This window comes from Schistocerca piceifrons, chromosome 2 (assembly GCF_021461385.2).
Source record: "Schistocerca piceifrons isolate TAMUIC-IGC-003096 chromosome 2, iqSchPice1.1, whole genome shotgun sequence".
Lineage (NCBI taxonomy): Eukaryota > Metazoa > Arthropoda > Insecta > Orthoptera > Acrididae > Schistocerca > Schistocerca piceifrons.
Window position 1 is genome coordinate 930,627,521 of NC_060139.1, and position 24,046 is coordinate 930,651,566.

The 24,046-nt window shown below is 41.8% G+C and overlaps 1 protein-coding gene across 1 annotated transcript in view; it reads right to left on the bottom strand.

Moving 5' to 3' along the window:
• LOC124777062 (UDP-glycosyltransferase UGT5-like) overlaps nt 1-24,046 on the bottom strand; it is a 113,853-nt gene that overhangs the window by 88,207 nt on the left and 1,600 nt on the right. Inside the window, exon 2 of the mRNA XM_047252335.1 lies at nt 9,554-9,732. Coding sequence (XP_047108291.1) covers nt 9,554-9,732 — 179 coding nt within the window. The remainder of the gene's footprint in view (nt 1-9,553; nt 9,733-24,046) is intronic.

Genomic DNA, 24,046 nt, shown 5'->3' on the forward strand with positions numbered 1-24,046 from the left:
GCGCGTCCGCGTCATCGTATTTTGTACGTTTCTGTCTGGCACATAGATAGCTAACATACCTACGAGAAAAGTCGCCGCCGTTCTCAATACGTTAGTCTGTCTGGAATTTGTTCGAGAAAAGTCGCGAGTATTCTACTGTTCTCTTGTGCGGAGAACCTTCGATACGTAGCGTTACAAATACGGACTATTCGCCGAATAGGAAGACAGTTTACATTCAGAAGCAGAAATATTAAGACTGAAGGATGAATAAGTAAAATTTGAAAATTTGTGGTGAGGTCTTGTGGGACCAAACTGCTGATATCATCGGTCCCTAAGCCTACACACTACTTAATCTAACTTAAACTAACTTACGCTATGGACAACACACACGCCCGTGCCCTAGGTACTCGAACCTCCGACGGAGGGAGTCGCAAGGATTGTGAAAAGGCGTCTTGGACCACGCGGCTATCCAGTGCGGCAATGAATAAGTAAAACTTTCTAGTTGTAGCGAGTGCAAATTCGAAAATTAGTCAAGAGTGATAGTGATTAGTTGATTTTGAAGTACTGATAATAGTAATTCATAGTAATTTCTCAGCAAAAATACTGTTACAAGTATCTTAACAATATTTTTACTAATAACAATAATTTCCCAAACCTAACTCGTAATACTATTGATGCGTACATCTCCGGTAATAGTAACTTCCGAGAAGATTTCTAAAAACGCATTGTTACTATATAGGCCCCTATTGAATGTACTAGAACGGAACGGAATCGACAGTAAAATTTCCACACACATAAATTGTCGGATGACATCATCATTGGAAACTCGCCCTTATATTACTCGCCGTAAGGTACATATTAGCTTGTCGCTTTCACAGTAGGTATTTGTTCACACTCCATAAAAGTTTGGAAGCAAACATTCTGGCAGCGCTTGTTCTCGAAACAGAGTCGCTGCCACGTAGTCAGTTTGAAAGCTGCCACTGACGCGATAAGTTGGCATTTTCTTGTAAATGTGTGTGTTCAGTTTAAATAAAACTTTCTTAAACTTTGCATGTGACTTGATTGCTTTTTATTGCGGTAAAAGTAAAGGTAGCTCAAGATATCTCTTGCGCCCCTCCTTGAGGTTTTTCTGTATCCGCCACTGCTCACGCGACACACGTAACCACTGAAATTTGTCTGCTGGGACGTTTCAACAGTTTCAAAGTTTGTTTCCGTAAGAGTTGCCAAGAGTCCGTTGGCAGATTACGACTGCTAATACTTTTAAAATATCGGGAATCCAGAATATCGATATTTAAAAAATATCATTGTCACTGTTCCATATATCGAGAAAAATTATCGATGTTTTGATATATCAATGGAGAAGATACCGACGTTCCGGGCTATAAAAATGTCGCCTGCACATTGTAAATATACTGCCGGTGTTAAAACTGTATTTTTAAGTATTTATTTATTATCAGATATCCCGTGCATGAACAAGCTAGCTGCCCACTTATCTCCCTTAGAGCAAGAACTGAGAGGAAATCGATGGACATTCACGTTTTGAAATTATTAACAGCCGACCAGTTGCAATGTAAAATTGCCACCTTCTGAAGAAGACAAATTTAAATTTGTTGAAACCTAGGTAAAGAATTCTTTATCCATTGCAACTGGTCGGCTGTTAATAATTTCAATACGTGGAACCGTTGCTATTGTGCAGCTATGTTTAAAATACTGACATTCACGTTTGGTGATAGTGACAGTGATGGTAACTTCATGCAAGTTCCACAATAAAAGATGTCCAATGCGTCTGTCTTTCGGTTCCGTCACATATCGAATTTGTCCTGAACACTTTATGTCCACTTCTCTGTTTTTTCCTTTCTGCACACTCCATCGACCTAGCAGTTTTAGTCTCAAAACTGCGTGGTGAAATTAAACGAAGAAGTTTCTGTTGGTAGCGCGAGCACCGATTACATCAACGTTTCCAATCACACGTCTCCGCCCACTGCAACCATCACTCTTGCCATTTAGATCTTTGTTTGTCGGTTTCAGCAATTGTTTTTGAAGAAAGTTGATGTTCAGAAATAGTACAGTAATTGCGTTAATTTTTTTTAACGTAAATGATGTGCCATTTCTTCATATCGGGAAACGTTTTATTCCATTTACACAGCCAACCCTCCCCCCTCCCTCCCCCACCCAGTACAATCGGACGTCTTCTGTGTGGCACACATTTGTGCTCGTATTTGCTTTGCACAGTCAAAGAGAAAGCCTGGACTGGTGAACGCTCAAAAAGTAGTAAGAGTCCTTCACACAGTGAAAGTACAATTATGTTCTATTACAATTTCAAATATTTAACGTAAACTGCGAAAAAATATAAAATCAAAATATCAGCATTCGATATTGTCTTTTTGTTATCGATATATCGGCAAAAAGCATATCTCCGATATTTTCAGACACTTATAGCAAAATATCGATGTATCGATATATTATCAGCAGCCCTATGGCGGGCACAGCAGTGCCTCACACCTGCCCTCAGGTGTCCACCGGCACCCACACGCTCCACTAAAGTGTAGTACAGCGTATCTTTAACTGGCATCTGATACAGTATTAGACCTACATGCTACTTTTTCATGAAAAACGCTTAGTGGATGAATGTTGCCAGTAGTAGTGTAACAAGGGGGGGTTTGACCCCACTGACATGATCCAAGATGGCGGCCGTAATGTCACGTGACGTCGGCTGATGACGCGGGTACCGTTATCCAAGATGGCGGCCGGTTTAGCCGCAGTGACGTCATGCAAGATGGTGGTCGTGACGTCAGCTGATGACACGAGTACCATTGTCGAAGATGGCGGCCGTGACGTGAGCTGATGACGCGAGTACCGTTATCCAAGACAGCGGCTGGTGCCGCCCCACTGACGTCATCCAAGATGGCGGCCATGACGTCTACTGATGACGCGAGTACCGTTATATAAGATGGCGGAATTGGTAGGAAAGTGCTACAACCCCGTGCCACCCAGCCCTGGTGGGAAGTTCGAATTTTTGTAGGAAATTGAATTATGTGCTTCTACAAGTCCCCTTTCCGACTTTTTGCACGATAATGCGTCGTCCTCTTGGAAAATTTGCAAGAATTTCGAATTTTGGAGGGAATTTTGCTCTGAGAGCTTAGTTCTGCAGCTTTGGGGAGTTAGTATGGTGTTGCCTCCACTAGAGCCTGCTCATGATGTCATTCAACTGGAATATAATTTATTTAAATTTGTGTAAATTTGGTAAAATTGTTTCAATTTATTATCTACCTACAGCATAATTGGCTTAGTTTGGTGTTACCACCACAAGAGGCTGAGATATCACTGCTTGCTGAGCTGTCAGTGTGGAAGGACCATGAGGAAATGCTGATGCCTGACACAGGGAGTTGTTAAAGCCGTATTACATGCACTCATTCAGCTGAGGAGTGCATTCACAGCTCACTGCATGAAGAATGGAAGCGAGCATTAATGCTTAAACATATGAAGAAGAAAAATACAGTCCTGCAAATAAATGCTCTGCATTAAAGATGCATTACACAATACATGGAAACATCTGTCATTTCTAAAAGCAACACATAAGCTCACACCGCTGGGACTACAGCAGCAGCGTCAGACATGTGAAATTACAAGTCTTTCCGCCACTAACTCTGTGAACAGCACATCTGTCAGGCAAATGTATACACAGAAATTGCAGTGCCTCACAAACACCTATCGCTAACTTAGAATCACCTTAGTTATGAAGCTTAAGTCTAGATTTTACACCCAAGATGCGACAGGGGGATGGAGTACATAGCATAAATTATGGTTCATTTAGAGGAATGTGTCACGTTTCATCACACATGAGATGAGAGTCCTCTGATGACCGACAGGTTTACCATTAACGATCGCAAGCAGACAGTGCGCTAAATCACCTACAGAACACGTGAATGCCAGAAATATGATTCCCTAGTGGCTGTAATCATTGAAGGACTTCTTTACAGGATCCAACGCAGATATGTGTTTGAATGGAAAGATTTGTTTCCAAATCCCAGACAGCATTTCTATCGAAAGCGTAGTACTATAGATCTGAAACGCTAGTGTACATTTCTTACGACTTAAATCAGCAGATCATCTACTACTGTTTGTGATCGTTCTCAATGTACCATCACCTATAACCCAGTCGATATACAGTAAAACTTCGTTAACAGGAATCAGAAGGGACCGAAAAATCAGGAGTTCGTGTTAAAAAAATTCGTATTAAGTGAAAAACACAGATTTTAATAAGTATACATGTACAGCAGTACACTAATGTATAATACACTACACTATCAGTCACGTTATTGTAGACTTATAACAGTATAAAGTGACTGTATAATCCAAGTACTCACAAATTATGTACGTTACTTTCTTGGAAAAAATTCGGTCATGGTTCGCTGACGTTCATGGGAACGATAATATTTTGTAATTTCACAACCAGTTGTAATGATAGCGTCCGTAAACGCAGCAGTGACGTCGGATGTTGAAGCGAACCGTTCTAAACAGTCCAAGGCTGTAAACATCTCCTGATGGGTAGGTGGAATGGTATCTGTATTCCCTTCCTCGTCACTTTCTTCTGATGGCCCTTCTTGCACCTCGTTCACAGCTTTTGGCACATCCGATTCCACAGAAGCACATACGGCAACATCGTCGTCTACACTAATGAATTCTTCGAAACTAATCCCAGGGTTCGCAACGTCCTGCAGAACTGTCCATCAGGTGAAGTGGCATCTTCTAACTCGTGGACATCCTCAGTGTTGCTATGTCTCCAAGCTGTGTTAAAGCACTTCCCTATATGATGTGGTGATACTGAGTTCCAGGCTGCTGCGATGGCTTTTATTGCGTCAAGCAGATTCCAAAGTGGGGTTACACTATTGTTTTCAGCAGCACGAATTCCAGCTCTTACAAGTCGCTTACGATAAGCTCTCTTTATGAGAGATGTTATGCCTTGGTCCAAAGGCTGAAAGCGGCTTGTGGCGTTGGGTGGAAAAAACTGAACCTCTCTTTATGAGAGAGATTATGCCTTGGTCCAAAGACTGAAGGCGGCTTGTGGCGTTGGGTAGAAAAAACTGAACCTTTATGTTGGATAGGTTCAGATCATGAACGTTATGGGCAGTACATCTGTCCAATGTAAGAAGAACATGTCTATTTTGAGCAACCATTCGACTGTTGAAACGAAGAAGCTGCTTGCGAAATGATGTGCTATCGATCCAAGCTTTCTTGTGGTGAGAGTAGATGCAAGGTAAAGTGTCCATATTTATATTTTTAAAACAACGTGGTTTCTCGGATTTACCGATAGCCCAGGGACGAAACTCCTTACTGCAATCGGCATTACAGCACAGTACAACAGTCACACGTTGTTTGCTTCGTGCTCCACCGTGACATTTATCACCTTTTATCCCTAGGGTGTGATATGGAAAAAGATTGTAGAAAAACCCAGTTTCATCCATGTTAAACACATCACACGAGGCATACCTCCCCTCACTCGGTTTAATTCCAGCAACCAGTTGTTTGCACTTTCTTCATCAACTATATTTTCTTCACCACAAATTTGTGCAGATGAAATTGAATGTCTGTTTTGGAACCGGTACAACCAACCAGCAGACTAAACAAGGTGACATGCCCTGCAATCACTGAATAGTTAACGTATCCTCAAATTATATAAAGAGTATAAAACAATCCTTTCTCCAGCCGATCATGTAGCAGTGGATGTATGTGTAATAATCATTTTGTCTTCATTCTCGTCCTCCTGCTTAGAAGTACTAACAAAAGGTCCTCCTCGCTAAAGTCCATCTCAGTAGCTAATCAGTTGGCAATACCTGGGGTGTCAGACACTGGTGATCCAGGAGTGTTCACCACAATTACAGGTGACCGCCAGTGCCGACCGTCACCAGTGTCCCAGTGTGAAACGGGCCTAAGTGGAAACGTGTTGTAATTACTTGCACTGGTAAATTAGGTGCTATTAATGTAGTTGAAAAAGGAAGTTTATTGAAAACTGTTGTGGCCAATTGGGGACCTGGTTTTTCTACCATTGCAGAGGAGGCTGAAGTCGGGATTTAAATTTCTAGAGCTAACTGTGAATAATCTTCGTAGAAAAATACTGTTAACATCCGACTCCAAAAAAATAGACAAAACTCTTTACCTTTGGTCCACCCAACAAGAGAAAAAGGCATGCCTGTGACTGGTTAGATACTACACGAAAAAGCTAAAATGTTAATTGAGTTTTTAGGTGAGGAAAAAATTCTTCCTCAAGTTCTTGGTCGTTAGCTACAGCATTCTTCAGTTGAATGTATACGGAGAAAAGTTATCTGGAGACCCAGAATTGGTTGTTGTTTTCAAAACAGAGTTTGAAGATGACGCCCAAAGTTCCACTAAGGAGCAAATTACAACACCGATGACATGGGTGTCAAGTTCAAGATGTTGGCAATAAAATCATTAGCATCACCAAAGGATACGGCTGTCCCAGGACAAAAAATGGGAAAAAGAACTAATAATTCTTTTTGATATCATACGCTTCTGGAACACATAGACTACCGCCGCTATCCCCACCCCCCTCCATACCCCAAGTGTATATTGGGAAGTCCAAAGAAACGTGAAGCCTTGATCTATTTGCACAAAACGCGCTACCAGTGTTTTATACAACAACAGAAATTTGACAGACACAGACATTGACATTCAATAGTTCATCACTAGACGCCTGAGAAAGAAACATTCGTTTAAGGAAAGGATCAAACAAAGTAAAACAACAACAACTACCACAAACTGTCAGTTGGAAACGTCATAAAAGAAAAAAAGGGTAACATAATTATGTATTTTAGTGGACAGTGTTATTTACTGTGGTACTGACAGTGTAAAATGTGCCATGAAGAAATTATATATCAGTTCAATGTTAATCTGTTTGGCAATACTACCTAAACACGCAATTTTCTCCTGTATCTACCATGTCTTTCCTAAGTAATGAAACCTTGGGAAGTACGTGTAGCTACTATTTTCTCTCATTTTCTGTTATCTTTATTGACTGATTGGATTTACTAGCGCTTATTGTAACTCTCCCAAGCACAGTTTTCAATGAGATTTCCGTTTCCTGTTTGTCTTCCCGCCAAAAAAGATAATGACATTGCACATAATGCGCCTTAATTTAAGAAAGACATTTTTGAGAATGGACGTTTGGAGCACAGCAGTGTATGGGGGCGATTATCGACTGTGGGAAAACCAGAACAGAGAGATTCGCAACGTTCGAGATGTGGTCTTGTAGGAGGATGTTGAAAGTTAGGTGGATTGGTAAGATAATATTCAGCAACGAGAGGTACCTGTGAAAAAACTGACTAAAAGTGAGAGGAATATAGGCTGTGCTAATATGTCTAGGAATAGCTCTGATAGTACTTGAGAGATCTAAAGATGGTAAAAATTGTAGGGGAAGGCAGAGACTGGGTTATAACAAAAAAATAAATGTGACCGTTGGGCGTGCGTGCGCGCGCGGTTGTGTGTGTTTGTGTGTGTGTGTGTGTGTGTGAGTGTGCGCGCGTGCTACTCAGAAATGAGGAGATCTGCACAGGAGAGGAATTTATGGTGGGCCGCGTCAAACCAGTCAGAAGACTGATGAGTCAATACACAGATATATGCATAACTGCCCCTGCACTTATTGCGTGCAAAGACTTCGAGGCCATGCTATGTGTTAAACACATAAGAATGGGAACGCTTGAAACTGAGACTAATATGCTTTTACTTTTAATAACTGGAAACTGTGTATGTGTGCCACAACCTCTTGGTAGCAATGTGGAAGGAAATACTTTTAAATTACGATTACAGTGTCTGATCTAGAATCGCCGTTGCTACCTTACTCTGAAACACAAACATAATTAGGTGCATGTGACTAGCTGTAACGGAATGTTGAGAATGATTCTCAATAATACTCTAAACTACTTTCTCGTGAACAAGCACAGACGATGGTGGGTGCATAAGAAAAACTATGCCCAGTTAAAAAGAAACGCATGTGTTGCATTTACATGAAATTCTGATGATGTAAAATGGGTCTAATATTCTCACAAGAGGTTTGTTTAGACCCTACAACTGTTTCTTGTCTTGGCAACGGATAATTCGACTCTGCTCAATCTGCACTGCAATAATGATGTACTGAACGACAGGAAGTAATAAATTACTGCAAGGCATTTTTTCTTATCTTAATTATTAACCTGCTGTAACAAATGGCTTCTTTTTGTCCTTTTTGAAAAATACTGAACACTCTGCACGCATTGGTGCAAGGCGTAACAGTATAAAAGTGCAACCTTTTAGCAAACACGTTTATCACTTAATCATTGAGGTTAAACTTCGGTGAGATATTTCATAAATCAGTAAGAGGGTATTTTCCAATTAGACTGAAACCTTTTAATAACGCAGAAACACTCGAACTAACATGAACTATTACTCTTTCTCAACACTGTCTTTGTCAACATTCTCATGCACCATACTAAACACTTCTAACACTTTTTCAAATAATATAACCATTACTCTTTTAGATTCCTAGTAAAATATCTTTAAATTAATTGTGGTGGAGAAAGCGAATTAGAATACTGAGTACATGACTAAGAATTCATCTTGGATACGTCCGCCATCCACGCCTTTCCTTGCCATGACACAACACTCTCTCCCTCTCTGGCAGACAGCTGCTTCCGACTCCTTCGCCTTATGTTTAGTCAATAATACCACAACTTCCGGAAACCAAAGAAAACACCTTATGCTCGGCATGCAAAGTTGCTCAAAGTGGTAAATATTCCAAATACTCTGTTATATATACCAAACAAACCAACGTTTTTCATAATATATATACATCTCTCATAAACATTTCTCCATACACCAGGTGGTTATAATTTAAGTGCAGCTACTCACATGGGTCCAGTCTGAGCTGTAATTACCGCACAGCTTCGAAACTTTGTAGATATTGTAATGCGTTAATGCGAAACCGATTTACGCTGGAAAAAGATTAGTTTCAGTTTTGGCCACCAGGTGCTAATTTGGCCCTGTGAACACAAGAAAGACGTATATAACTGTTTACGGATACAATGGTTTAGGAATGGGACGTGGACAGGAAAATTCAAACAAGTGAGAAAGGTACAATGTTGATTTCATTATCAACCTCCGCTTACATAATTTGTTCCGCACGAGCACTGGAGACGTCGACGAAATGCTGCACAGCGCCAGATTTGCACTTGGTAACCAAAATTGAAACTACTATTTTTTTTTCCAATGTAAATCGGTTCTGCATTAAAGCATTAGCATATCTACCAAGTTCGCTGCCACACGATAATTACAGCCCACATTGGACCTCAGTGAGTATCTGCACTTTAATTATAGCCTCCCGGTACGAAGGCTGGCAGGAAAAAGTCAACTGAGGCGGCTGCCCCTCCGGAACAATAGAATGGAATCGCGAAGCACTCTCGATGAGAATTTGTTTCTGTATCGGTGGTACAATTTTTGTTAGCTCTACCAGTTAACAATACAGCAAGACCAAGTGTTAATGTTTCTATTCGATTCGACTAGTTATCAGTGTTTCTAAACTCACATTCATAGGATTTGCAGTGAATAGAGTTACTTGGTGTCCCCTTTGCAGCAGAGCTTTTGTCAAGATATGGAACGGCTTTTGGTGGCTGATGGAAGGCGCTGGAACAACCACCAATATCTTGGAGGCGACGCATCCATTTATCAGCGACGTCAACGCAACAAACAGGAAAAGTTTGTTCTCTGAAACAATTAAATAAAAGTTTACAGCGTGAGCAAAATTGCAGCAAAACAGACACATCTACAATAGATTCGTCGCCTTTAGAAATTTAGTAATCTCGTCAGGGGTCATTACAGAAAGAAAATTTATATAGCGATACGTATGGTGTAACAAAAACACTCTGTTAGACCTCGAAGATTTGTGGGCAGTGTCTTGAGGCAGAAATTAATGACACTAGCTGACGCCGCAAAAGAAATTCAACGACGGTATAGTGTTGAAGTTACAGGCAGTAAACGTGAATTGGCCTGTTTCGCAGTGCAGCCAGAACTCCATGTAACAGGCGTGACCGAATTAAGGACGTTACACCGCCTAGAATGCACGCATTTCTGAACAGGACAGAGGGGCGTACAAGCAAATGTTTTCTGCAGAAAAGGTGGCCCAGCGCTAGGGGTTCTCTTTAGTAACTTTAACTTTCTGATGACGTTTCTGGACATCTGTTTCTGTGAGCTACGTACTGCACTAAGAGAAAAAGTACTCTGAGTGGCCATGGGAAGACACCTGATTTTGTGTTCAGTCTTCAGATACTGAAACCTTATGGGTGCATTTGACCTGGTGTAGTCCTGGTGGAAAATAGGTTCCCCAGATTCAAATCAGTGGCGATCTGACTCACAGTACACCGCCGATGGCTCGGAATAGCACTGCAGAGGTGAAGTGACTTCACTCCTTCAGACATCTGAGGTCGCCTGTTCAGTTGTCAAATCACATCGAAACATTGTTTCTTCCGTCCTGCAGATCCGTCCTGCACAATATGAAACTAGAAAACTGGAATACTTGCGTCATCTTTGAATGCTTGACTCATGCATCTTGCATCGATTATCATCCTACGTTCAAAATTGGTTAAATCTCGACATGCTGTCATATCCGCTACAAATACATCTATATCTATATGCACATCAGTGCTCCGCAAACCGCGAAACGCATGTAAGACGGCGCGTAACATTGTACCAGTTATGGCCTTATCCCGTTCCGCTCACGTACGGAGCATGGGAAGAATGATAGATTAAGTGCCTCTATGAGTGCTGTAATTAGTCCTTGTCCTCACGATTCCTATGTGAGCGATACGCAGGGGATTGTAGTATATTCCTAGAGTTATCATTTAAAGCATGTTCTTCAAACTTCGTAAGAAGGCTTCCTTAGGATAGTTATGTCTGTCTTCAAACGTGTGACAGTCGCTTCTGTCACCATCTCTGAGACACTCTCTCACAGGTGAAACAAACTTGCGACCAGTCATATTGTCCGTTATTGTAAATATATATTTGTTTTCACAAACGGCAACTGGTGGTTCTAGCCCTTGAGGGAAGCTTGAAGGTCAGCATTGTGTACTGGTCGAGTGCTCCGTGGAGATGCGAACGACGAATAGACGTGCGACTATAGAGCAGCTGACTGTCCAGAAGAACCAAGAGGCTACCAACAGCGTTTCCACAACGACAGTTTAACTAATGTTAATGCGGATGGGCCCCTGCAGCAGGCAGCTGCTTGACGCACCAGTGCGGACTGCCGTTCATCGGCGATGAAGACTGGGATTTGCATGCTAATACCGCCTTGGACGTCCACTGAGTGCTGATAGGTGGCCTTTGTAGATGAATCACGTGATGTGCTACATAGCTGTCAAATATCTCAAAGCAAACGCCTTGCAACAATGGTCACAGTCCATGCTGGAGAAGGGAGCGTTAGGATCTGGAGAATTCTCTGTGTGATGTCGTCATTCTGGAAGATACAGTGTATTGGCACTGGTGTACGTCTATCCTTTGGTACCATGTCCAGCCTCAAATGCAGTTAGTTATTCCTCGGCACAATGGCATCGACCAGCAGGACAATGCAACGTGTCACACAGCTAGAAGTGTACGTGTGTGATTCGAGGTGCACCAGGAAGAGTTTGCTGTACTCCCCTGGCCACCAAACTCCCCAGATTTAAGCGCAATGGAGTATCTGTGGACCCACCACAATCAGGCTGTTCGCACCATGGGTCTTCAACTGAGAAATCTAGCACAGCTATGTGCGGCTACCCCATCAGAGGTTCAAGTCCTCCCTCGGGCATGGATGTGTGTGTTATCCTTAGCGTAAGTTAGTTTAAGTAGTGTGTAAGCCTAGGGACTGATGACCTTAGCAGTTTGGTCCCATAGGAACTTACCACAAATTTCAATTTCCTAGTACGATTGGCCAAGGCACTACAATTGGAATGGCTCCACATCCCTGTCTGTAACCTCCAGAACTGCACAGACTCTCTTGTCTGTTTCACGACTGATAAGTTGCTAATCTACTATGTACTTAATGGGTTTTGTATGAATCCATAAATTAGTTTGTAAGTGATGGTACACAGGTAAGTGACGAGGGATCACAAATCGATACCATAGGTTCGTCAATGTTGGCAATGGAATTGCTTGTAGTGGTCGTCTGTGATCTGGTGGATCCTATGGTGTATGGTCACTGAGCCACACTTCCGGTGGCTCTGTACCATGAGCGCCCTCTGCTGCCACGATATGGGGTGGCCAGCAGCAGCGCCTCAACCCACTTGCGCTTGGAACCTCATTGCTACACTACTATCATTTGCACTTAGTACAGCAAACCTCATCGAAGTTTACACTGCGATAGCTGGACTCTTATTGCAGTACTATTTGTAATGAGTCTTTGTACGCCTGAAAAAGTACAAGTTAATCTTCTGTTTACTTTGTACACTTGTTCGCTAACCATTTCAACTCATGCTCAACTTTCTTCGATGACTGTTGCCACACCACATTGTAGCTCAGTTCACCTTACCATTCTGTACAACAAGCGAGACACTGAAGTGAAAAGATGCACATCTACTGTCGCATTTCTCAGCATTCCGACATATTAAAGTTACTGGTCTTATGTTTAACGAAGCAACTCATAAAATAAGTTACATATAAACAATTCACGCCAAATCAGCAAAAATCGGAGGTTATGTTGTCATGGGTATGGGTATACAGGGTGGTACATTGATAGTGACCAGGCCAAATATCTCACGTAATAAGCATCAAACGAAAAAACTACAGAAAACGAAACTCATCTACCTTGAAGGGGAAAACCAAATGGTGCGATGGTTGGCTCGCTAGATGACGCTGCCATAGGTCAAACGGATATCAACTGCGTTTTTTTAAATAGAAACGCCCATTTTTTTATTACATATTCGCGTATTACGTTAAGAAATATGTATGTTTTAGTTGGACCACATTTTCGCCTTCTGAAAGATGGCGCTGTATTAGTCACAAACGCATAAGCACATGGTAACACGTAACATTCCGTCAATGCTGACGATATTTGCTTCGTGATACATTTCCCGTGTTAAAATAGACCGTTTAACAATTGCGGTAAAGGTCGATATCGTGTTGATGTATGGCTGTTGTGATCAAAATGCCAAACGGGCGTGTGCTATGTATGCTGCTCGGTATCCTGGACGACATCATCCAAGTGTCCGGATAGTTACGTTATTTAAGGAAACAGGAAGTGTTCAGCCACATGTGAAACGTCAACCACGAAGTACAACAAATGATGATGCCCAAGCAGGTGTTTTAGCTGCTATCGCGGCTAATCCGCACATGAGTAGCAGAGAAATTGCGCGAGAATCGGGTATCTCAAAAACGTCGGTGTTGAGAATGCTACATCAACATCGATTTCACCCGTACCATATTTCTATGCACCAGGAATTGCATGGCGACGACTCTGAACGTCGTGTACAGTTCTGCCACTGGGCAGAAGAGAAACTAGAGGACGATGACAGATTTTTTGCACGCGTTCTATTTAGCGATGAAGCGTCATTCACCAACAGCGGTAACGTAAACCGGCATAATATGCACTATTGGGCAGCGAAAAATCCACGATGGCTGCGACAAGTGGAACATCAGCGACCTTGGCGGGTTAATGTATGGTGCGGCATTATTGGAGGAAGGATAATTGGCCCCCATTTTATCGATAGCAATCTAAATGGTGAAATGTATTCTGATTTCCTACGTAATGTTCTACCGATGTTACTACAAGATGTTTCACTGCATGACAGAATGGCGATGTACTTCCAACATGATAGATTTCCGGCACATAGCTCGCGTGCGGTTGAAGTGGTATTGAATAGCATATTTCATGACAGGTGGATTGGTCGTCGAAGCACCATATCATGGCCTGCACGTTCACCGGATCTGACGTCGCCGGAGTTCTTTCTGTGGGGAAAGTTGAAGGACATTTGCTATCGTGATCCACCGACAACGCCTGACAACATGTGTCAGCGTATTGTCAATGCATGTGCGAACTTTACGGAAGGCGAACTATTCGCTGTTGAGAGGAATGTCGTTACACGTATTGCCAAATGCATTGAGGTTGACGGACATATTTTGAGCATTTATTGCATTAATGTGGTACTTACAGGTAATCACACTGTAACAGCATGCGTTCTCAGAAATGATAAGTTCACAAAGGTACATGTATCACATTGGGACAACCGAAATAAAATGTTGAAACGTACCTACGTTCTGTATTTTAATTTAAAAAACCTACCTGTTACCAACTGTTCGCCTAAAATTGTGAGCCATATGTTTGTGACTATTACAGCGCCATCTATCACAAAGCGAAAAAAGTGGTCCAACTAAAACATTCATATTTGTTTAAGTACTACACGAATATGTAATAAAAATGGGGGTTCCTATTTAAAAAAAACGCAGCGCCATCTAGTGAGCCAACCATAGCGCCATCTGCTTTTCCTCTTCAAGCTAGACGAGTTTCGTTCTTTGTAGGTTTTTCGTTTGACGCTTATTTCGTGAGATATTTGGCCCGGTCACGATCAATGGACTACCCTGTATAATGCCAGAAATGGGAGATATAATTGTGCCTGAAGAATTTGACAGAGCTATGAATCTTCAGAACTGCTGATATCCCTGGTAGAATCATCCTGACTAAACTATTCCATCTGGTTTGGAAGGTTTATGAGATGGACGAAATTATCTAAGACTTCGAAAAGAATATAATAACTTCAATTCCAATGGAAGGTGGTACTGTCAGGTCAGAAATTTTACAGAACTATCAATTTAATAAGTAATGGTCGCAAAATCCTGTCATATTATTTAAAAAAGGATGGAAAAACGGGCAGAAGCCGATGTCAGGGAAGATCAGTTTGGGAGAAATGTTGGAACAGGTGAGGCATTATTGTCCTTACGACTTTGGAGAGAGGCTAAGACTGACATGTACCACATTTTGTGATTCGGAGAGCCTGATTCACATACTCACTTAAGCTCCCGAGCTGCCATGCCGCATGACACGACAACAGTTCGCCTAGCGCATGAAGTCAAAACTACAGCGTCCATAACATTAGTGCATAATGGGTAACACACCGTTATGAAAGGCACGCTTCCCCCGACATGCCACGACAGCAAATTATGCCCCAAAACATGCGTTTTTGAGAAAACATCCATTTTATGTTCATGCAGCATTTCTTCCACCGGCCAGATTGAAACCAGTCGCAGACTGGAAGCGACCCGATCGTCGGCTAAGGAAAGACAAATCTATGTTCATATCCGTCGTAGATTTTGTGAATTATGTATTAAGGGAGTTGTAAGTCGTTAAGTGCCCTCACTTTTCAATACTGCATGAATTTAGTCTGGATAACTGCGCATCTGAGTTATGCTGCCTCCAGATGTAGAGTTTCTGAACGCAACAATTGAGTTATCGAGTTAAATCTTTACTCTGTGATCTTTTTTCTCCAAGGACATTGTCTGTTTGATAATTTGAAGACCATAGCTCATAATGAGCAGATTATGACAACATTTTAATTTTTTAAATTCGCAGGGAGGCTACAAATCAACAAAATTATTCTCAGCTGTAGTGGAGGAAGTGTTCAAGCACCTAAACAACTTCCTGCTGAGTTTGTTATTTTCAAACAAAAACAACGAACGGAAGAAATTAGTGTAGCGACATTGAAAGTAGCCCTAAAACTGAGACCAAGATAAATCATAGTCAACACATTGAAAGAAAGTAGTAATAATTTGCGTGCGGGATTTCCGCCCAGTTGTTTACATTTTACATATCGGCTGAACACTCTGCAGATTCCCACAAGTGGTTTGACAACACAACATGATCACAGTCACAGTTAATGCAGCTGAAAACGTATGCACGCCAGAAAGCAAAATTCGATATCCCGCACAAAAAGCCAAGACAAGATACAGGGAACCGCATCCTAATTAATCTCACTGATCAGAATCTTAAAGTGGATATAGTGAACGTCCTTACTAAACGGATAAATGTCGCACCCCAACCAAAATGCAGCTTGTTTCAGCTTGTTTCGCTCCGGCAAGCAACTAAGAGGTTCGCCGCGAAACCTGTTTAGTACTTCCCAAAGTGCTAACGCTAAAATCATCTCCAAGGGCAAAGGAGTAGAGCTAAGAAATCCTCAGGATAACAACGAAAGTGCTATTCTGCCAGCCGACAAGGGAAGCTTCCAGTCCCAACGTCTCGTGTGGACTACAATGAGATGATTTTCGATCTTTTTTATGACATTGTATACAGACAGATAAATGTCGATCCAACTGACAAAATCGAAAAGAAGATAGTTTTTCTCAGTGAGTCTTGCCACATAGTGTCATTTAGAGACTTAAGAGACGAGTAACAGTGACACCACTTCCTGGTGGACACAAACAATAAAACAGTTATTAATGTTTGGGCACCTAAGTGCCATCTGGAAAAATACCTGAAATGCTTGCTCAGCGATTATGTGTGGACGTTCGAACACCGCATTCGCCACTACGGGGCCTTTGAACACCGTGGAAGTTAACTGCGGATCAGGATCATGCTATTATGGTCAGTTTAGAAGTAGTCTCCCTCTTCACGAAAGCTCAACTTTCTGATACCTTGGAACTAATAGCGGAAAAGTTCGACCATTGAATAGTCCGTTATCTCCTATCGTGCCACACCTACACAGTGTACTGTTTGAAGCACAGGCACTAGAATCCGCCAAGTTAAAACCAATGTACACTGCCGGGGATAAAAAGTCTTACATGTGGAAAGACGACATCGATTTTGATCTGATGTCAACATGTAACATGGGGGTAATACGAGGGTGAGTCAAATGAAAACCTTAAATTTGTAATAACAAATCGAAATTTCGCGCTGTTATCCTGCAAGTTGGTAAGCGTGCTACAAACAGCATGAAGAATGGCCTGTAGGTGTCAGCATTGTTCAGATGCACACATACCGTCGCAGTATTAGTATAAAGATGGCCGCCCCATTTGCGACTTGCACCAGGGAAGAACAACGTTCTGTTATTCGGTTTTTGCGTAGTGAAGGTGTGAAACCTATTGAAATTCATGGACGAATGAAGGTTCAGTACGGCGATGCATGTTTGTCACAGCAACAAGTCTACGATTGGAGTAGGAAATTCGCAAATGGTGTGACTTCAGTGGAAGATGCTCCTCGTCCAGGTCAGGCACAACGAGTTGTGACTCCACAGGACATTGCAACAGTTGAAGCCATAGTGAAGTAAAACCGCCGAGTGACACTGAATGACATTGCAGCATGTTTCCAGATTAGTCATGGGTCAGCACACCACATTGTGCATGAAGTGCTCCAGTTTCACAAAGTGTCTGCAAGATTGTCACCACGTCAGCTGACTCCTGAAATGAGAGAACGACGTGTTGATGCTTGTGAAGAACTTCTTCGGCGCTTTGAACGAGAAGGTAATGGCTGCCTTGTAAGAATCGTTACTGGGGACGAAACCTCGGTTCACTTCCCCCAACCGGAAACGAAGACAGCGAGAAAGGAATGGCGCCATTCCTCATCACCGAAACCAAAGACGTTTCGAACAGAACCATCAGCAGGGAAGGTTATGTTGACTCTCTTTTGGGACGAAAAAGGCGTCATTTTGAAGTATTACATGCCTAGAGAGACCACTGTTACCAGTGCATCGTACACAGATCTCCTAAAAAATCATCTTCGGCCTGCAATCAAATCAAAGCGACGTGGATTGCTCTCAGGAGGTGTCCTTTTGCAACATGACAATGCAAGTCCCCATACTGCCAGTACAACAGTTGCAACAACCACAATTTTGAGTGTCTTCCTCATCCACCATACTCACCAGACCTTGCCCCAAGTGATTTCCATATGTTTGGACCACTCAAAGAGGCAGTGGGAGGAAAGAAGTTCCGTTCTGATGAAGAGGTACGCCACACAGTGCATGAGTGGTTGCGCGGACTACTAAAAGAATTTTTTTCTAAAGGAATTTATGCACTTTGTAAGCGCTGGAGGACTTGCATTGAGCGTGGGGGAGATTACGTTGAAAAGTGATACAGCTTTGTACCACTTCTGCACAATAAACAATATTTAAAAACATATTTAAGGTTTTCATTTGACTTACCCTCGTGTATGTACTGATAATGGTTTCAACGTTGTGAGCCACCTGAGTGAGTAGTGGTATAGCTACGAGAGCGCTATCTGTATCTACCCTTTATTAGGGAATGCTCACAGCCAGAAGGCTCAGTGTGGTGGAAACATGTGACGCAAGTAGGCAACCATGCCAGGGAGACGCACTCGGCCTTCCTACAGCCAACCAGGCATATTTAAAAAGGGTCAAATTATGGCCTTGCTACACAAGTTGGACGTGCTCTATCAGTTGTGCAACGATGCTGGTATCAGTGGTCACGTGAAAATTCTGACATCTATAACGAGGTTCTCGACGACCACGCATCATACACACGCTCCAGGATCGTCGTATTGTAAGTGTAGCAGTGGAAGATCGTACAACTATCAGAGCACAGACAAGAGGATCTGTGAGCCCAGACGCATCAACACAAACTGTTGCGAATCGGTTATTACCAGTGGGACTACGGGGTAAACCTCTAGCCTGTCTCCCACTCACGCCATAGCATCCATGTGCACGGCTTGACTGGTGCCTTGAGTGTATCACTTAAGAGAGGGAAAACAGAAAGCAGTTTCTGCCTGAGCGCAAGTGACGGTCATTTGCGCGAACGATGTATACCTGGTGAGTGCTGTCTCGTAGTGCATTCGACGAAGAAACACTGGCCCCATTCAAGGTCAGTCGTCTGGGGTTCACCTTAGGTGTTTCTGTAGAGGGCGCTAACCAGTGCTCAGCATGTGCAGAACGTTGTTAGATCCGTTCTTTTGCGGTTCTTGCAACAGGAAGGTGATATGTTGTTTCAACAGGATAACGCTCGTGAAACTCAACGTGCTCTGCAAGACGCGCAGTAACTTATCGGGGCAGCCCAGTCCCTAGACTTGTCTCCAATCGAACAAGTGTGGAATGTGATGGAATGAGAAGTGCCTTGTGTGACTCGTCAACCATCAACTCTTGCAGAACGAATTGAACAGGTCGGGCAGGCGCGCAATAACGTATCCCAGGACAGTATTCGCCATCTATACGATCGACTGGAGGCCAGAGACAGTGCCCGTATTCCCGCCCATGGTGGCTACAACTCGTACTAATAAGGGTTTCAACATGAGTCGATAGCACAAAACCACTTGTGCTTTGGCTCTGTAAATGTAATCATTCCTCGTATTCCTTATACACTGTTGCAACAATAAATATTGAGTGAACTGGGAACCTCTAAAACAGTGTACTTTTATCAGGCAGTGTATATCTATTGCTACGTGGACGACACATTTAGAGTACGGCCACATGGAGCTGAAATGTTTCAAGATTCCCTGGAACATTTAAACTCTATTCATTACAGAGCGTAGAAAAACTCCCACTACCAGTCACAATATTATTTATTTGTCACACGACCGGTTTATCGCTTGTGCCCATCCTCAAGTGTTTATACATTCATGTACATGTTTCTATTGCTGGAGATCACTGTTTGAATACGAAGAAAATTATTTGCTGATGACTAAACAGACACAAATGGAAGAATTATAAGTGGCAAGGCGGCATTGGTGGAAAATATATCTGCACTTATATAAAGATGAAGTATCCTTATTATAATTACGCTGTGGCGACAGTTTCTCCACTCAGCTGCACATTTGTTACCATTTTCACGTCAATGTTTCAGTTATTAAAATTTTGCTGCTTGTTTCACTACTGTGTCGTGAACTCGTGACACACTGCGTTTAAACTGAAACATGCCAGTTATGGACAAAGTACGTAGATATAGGAGATGCAAAGATGTTGCTCATACAGAAACATGTAGGCTATGGTAAAAAAACCTAGACATCGGAAGTGCAAAGACGTTGTACAGAAAGAAACTTAAAAAGCTATTATAAAATGCGAAGTTTTTGAACCACATTATGAAATTTTTGATCCATATTTTTTAGAGGAAGTACAATGATTTTATACATATGAAATTACTGAGAGCTACTACGAATTACGAAAATGATAGAACTGTTTTGAGCGACACTGCTGTCAGAGAACTTCGATATAGGAAGTAATGATGTTATACACATGAAATTTTGAAAGCTGTTACAAGTTACGAAAATGACAGTTAAGACTTGTGTTTACAAAATGACTTTTACAAATTACGATAATTACAGTTGAACTGTTGTATGGTTGCTTCGTCGGATTTCCATAGCATACTACTTTGTTATTAGATATCAGAGGATAGTGAGTTTTTGTTTTTGAATATTTCATGAAGCATGTGGAGATAAGACTTGTATGTAAGCTCCACTTGTTCGGTGAGACAAAGGTGTCGTCAGTTAGAACTGTGGATGCAAATTTCTAGCTCTTCGATGAGATTAATTTTCTTTCCTTTGTTGACAGTGTGTAGTACTTGTAAGTTGCCTATAATGGCTATGGCTGAGTGACCATGGCCTTTTAGATGCACTGCAAAGGTGGATTTGACAAAGTTATTTAGCTAGAAGGCATCCATATGCTCTTGGTATCTTGTAGAAAAAGAAATTAACGTTATCAAAGAAATTGCACATAGGAATGGATACAACCCAGATGCAATTGATAAACCTAACAACAAAATCAAAAACAAACAATGCACACCTAAATCAGATTCACAAGAAGGCAGAAAACACATTTGAGCGAATGCTTTTTATAGGTAAAATTTCATACCAAATTGCCAACTTCTTTCGGAAAACTGGTGTTCAAATTTCTGTCAGCACTAACAAGAAGCTACAATAGCACAAAATCCACAACAGTAAGACAAATAAACAATGCCACCACAAATCAGGTATTTACAAAGTTTTATCTGACATTTGCCCACAGTTCTACATAGGCCAAACTGGAAGGAGTTTCACTGCAAGGTACCATCAGCATATGGATGCTTTCCGGCTAAACAGCTTTGAGAAACCCACCTTTGCAATGCATCTAAGAATCCGTGGTCACTCAGACACAGCCATTACAGACAACTTGCAAATACTACACACTGTCAACAAAGGAAAGAAAATTAATCTACTCGAAGAGCTAGAAATTTACGTCCACAGCTCTAACTCACCACATCTTATTCTCAATGAACAAGTGGAGCTTGCAAACAAATCTTATCTCCACATATTTCATGAAATATTCCAAATCAAAAACTCATTATCCTCTGATATCTAATAACAAAGTAATAAGCTGTAGAAATCAGACGAAGCAACCATACAACAGTTCAACTGTAATTATCGTAATTTGTAAAAGTCATATTGTAAACACAATTCTTAATTGTCATTTGCGTGTAATTTCATATGTATAACATCATTGTACTTCCTAGATCTAAGTTCTCTGTCAAAAATGTGGATCAAAATTTCATAATGTGGTTCAAAAATTTCGCAAGTAATAATAGGTTTTTAAGTTTCTATCTGTACAACATCTTTGCATTTCCGATGTCTAAGTATGTTTACCATAGCCTACATGTTTCTGTGTGAGCAACATCTTTGAACCTCCTACGTCTACGTTCTTTGACCACAACTTGCATGTTTGCATGTAAACACAGTTTATATCACGAGTTCACGACGCAGTAGTGAAATACACAGCTAAATTTCAGAAACTGAAACATGGACGTGAAAATGGTAACAAATGTGCAGTTGAGTGGAGAAACTGTCGCCACGGTATGATTATAATAAGGATACTTCATTTTTATATATGAACACATATATGCTGCCTTACCACTTATAGTTGTCCCACTTGCAACTGTTTAGTCATCAGCAAATAATTTTCTAATTTTCTTTGTATTCAAACAGTGATCTCCAGCAACAAAAACATGTCCATGTACACCTGCGGATGGGCACAAGCCCGAAACCAGTCGTGTGACGAATAAATATTTTAATGAGACTGGTAGCGGAAATTTTTCTACATCCTATAAAGGAACAGCCATGGAGTTCAACAGCATCCACTACGGGTAAAATTCTGTTTCCATTCATTGTGATATGAAATTCACGATGGAAAAGAGGGAAAACTATATTTTCTCGACTTGTCACTTAAGAGAAGCATGGAGCGACCTGCTGGTTATGGCGTTAATAAGAAACCATACCCCCACTAATATGTATCTCAACGTCTCGTGCCATCACCATTCGTCACAAAGAAATTCGGTGCCCAAATCCATACAACTCGACAGTCTTGCCGAAGAGTTACAACACCCACCAATAGTGTTCCAAAGGAGTGGATACACGGGTCATCACATTTAAAGGGCACTGCAGTCAAAATCAAGAACGTCTCCGTAAGATGTTGAGACTGAGACCGAGGAAGAGCAATCAAAAATCGCTTCTCGACCTTACGTTTTCTCAATATCCGGAATGATCCGTAGGCTCCTACGGATATACAGGATGGTCCATTGATAGTGACCGATGCCAAATACCTCACGAAATAAGCATCAAACGAAAAAACTACAGAAAAAGGAAACTCGTCTACCTTGAAGAGGGAAACCAAATGGCGCTATGGTCGGCCCGCTAGATGGTGCTGCCATAGGTCAAACGGACATCAACTGCGTTTTTCAAATAGGAACCCCCATTTTTATTACATATTCGTGTAGTACGTAAAGAAATATGAATGTTTTAATTGGACCACTTTTTTCGCTTTGTGATAGATGGCGCTGTAATAGTCATAAACGTATAACTACATGGTATCTCGTAACATTCCGCCAGTGCAGATGGTATTTGCTTCGTGCTACATTACCCGTGTTAAAATGGACCGTTTACCAATTGCAGAAAAGGTAAATACCGTGTTGATGTATGACTATTGTGATCAAAATGCCCAACGGGCATGTGCTGTGTATGCTGCTCGGTATCCTGGACAACGTCATCCAAGAGTCCGGACCGTTCGCCGGATAGTTAGTTATTTAAGGAAACAGGAAGTGTTCAGCCACATGTGAAAGGTCAACCACGATCTGCAACAAATGATGATGCCGAAGTAAGTGTTTTAGCTGTTGTCGCGGCTAATCCGCACATCAGTAGCAGACAAATTGCGCGAGAATCGGGAATCTCAAAAACGTCGGTGTTGAGAATGGTACATCAACATCGATTGCACCCGTACCATATTTCTATGCACTAAGAATTGCACGGCAACGACTTTGAACGTCGTGTACATTTCTGCCACTGGGCACAAGAGAAATTACGGGACGATAACAAATTTCTTGCACGCGTTCTAATCAGCGACGAAGCGTCATTCACCAACAGTGGTAACGTAAACCGACATAAATGCACAAGTGGGCAATTGATAATCCACGATGGCTGCGACAAGTGGAACATCAGCGAACTTGGCGGGTTAATGTATGGTGCGGCATTATTGGAGGAAGGATAATTGGCCCCCACTTTATCGATGGCAATCTAAATGGTGCAATGTATGCTGATTTCCTACGTAATGTTCTACCGATGTTACTACGAGATGTTTCACTGCATGACAGAATGGCGATGGGCTTCCAACATGATCGATGTCCGGCACATAGCTCGCGTGCGGTTCAAGCGGTATTGAATAGCATATTTCACGACAGGTAGATTGGCCGTCGAAGCAACGTACCATGGCCCGCACGTTCACCGGATCTGACGTCCCCGGATTTCTTTCTGTGGGGAAAGTTGAAGCATATTTGCTATCGTGATCCACCGACAACGCCTGCTAACATCCGTCAGCGTATTTTCAATGCATGTGCGAACATTACGGAAGGCGAACTACTCGCTGTTGAGAGGAATGTCGTTACATGTATTGTCAAATGCATTGAGGTTGACGGGCATAATTTTGAGCACTTATTGCATTAATGTGGTATTTACAGGTAATCACGCTATAAAAGTATGCGTTCTCAGAAATTGTAATTTCAGAAATGTACATGTATCACATTGGAACAACCGAAATAAAATGTTTAAACGTACCTACGTTGCGTATCTTAATTTAAAAAACCTACCTGTTACCAACTGTTC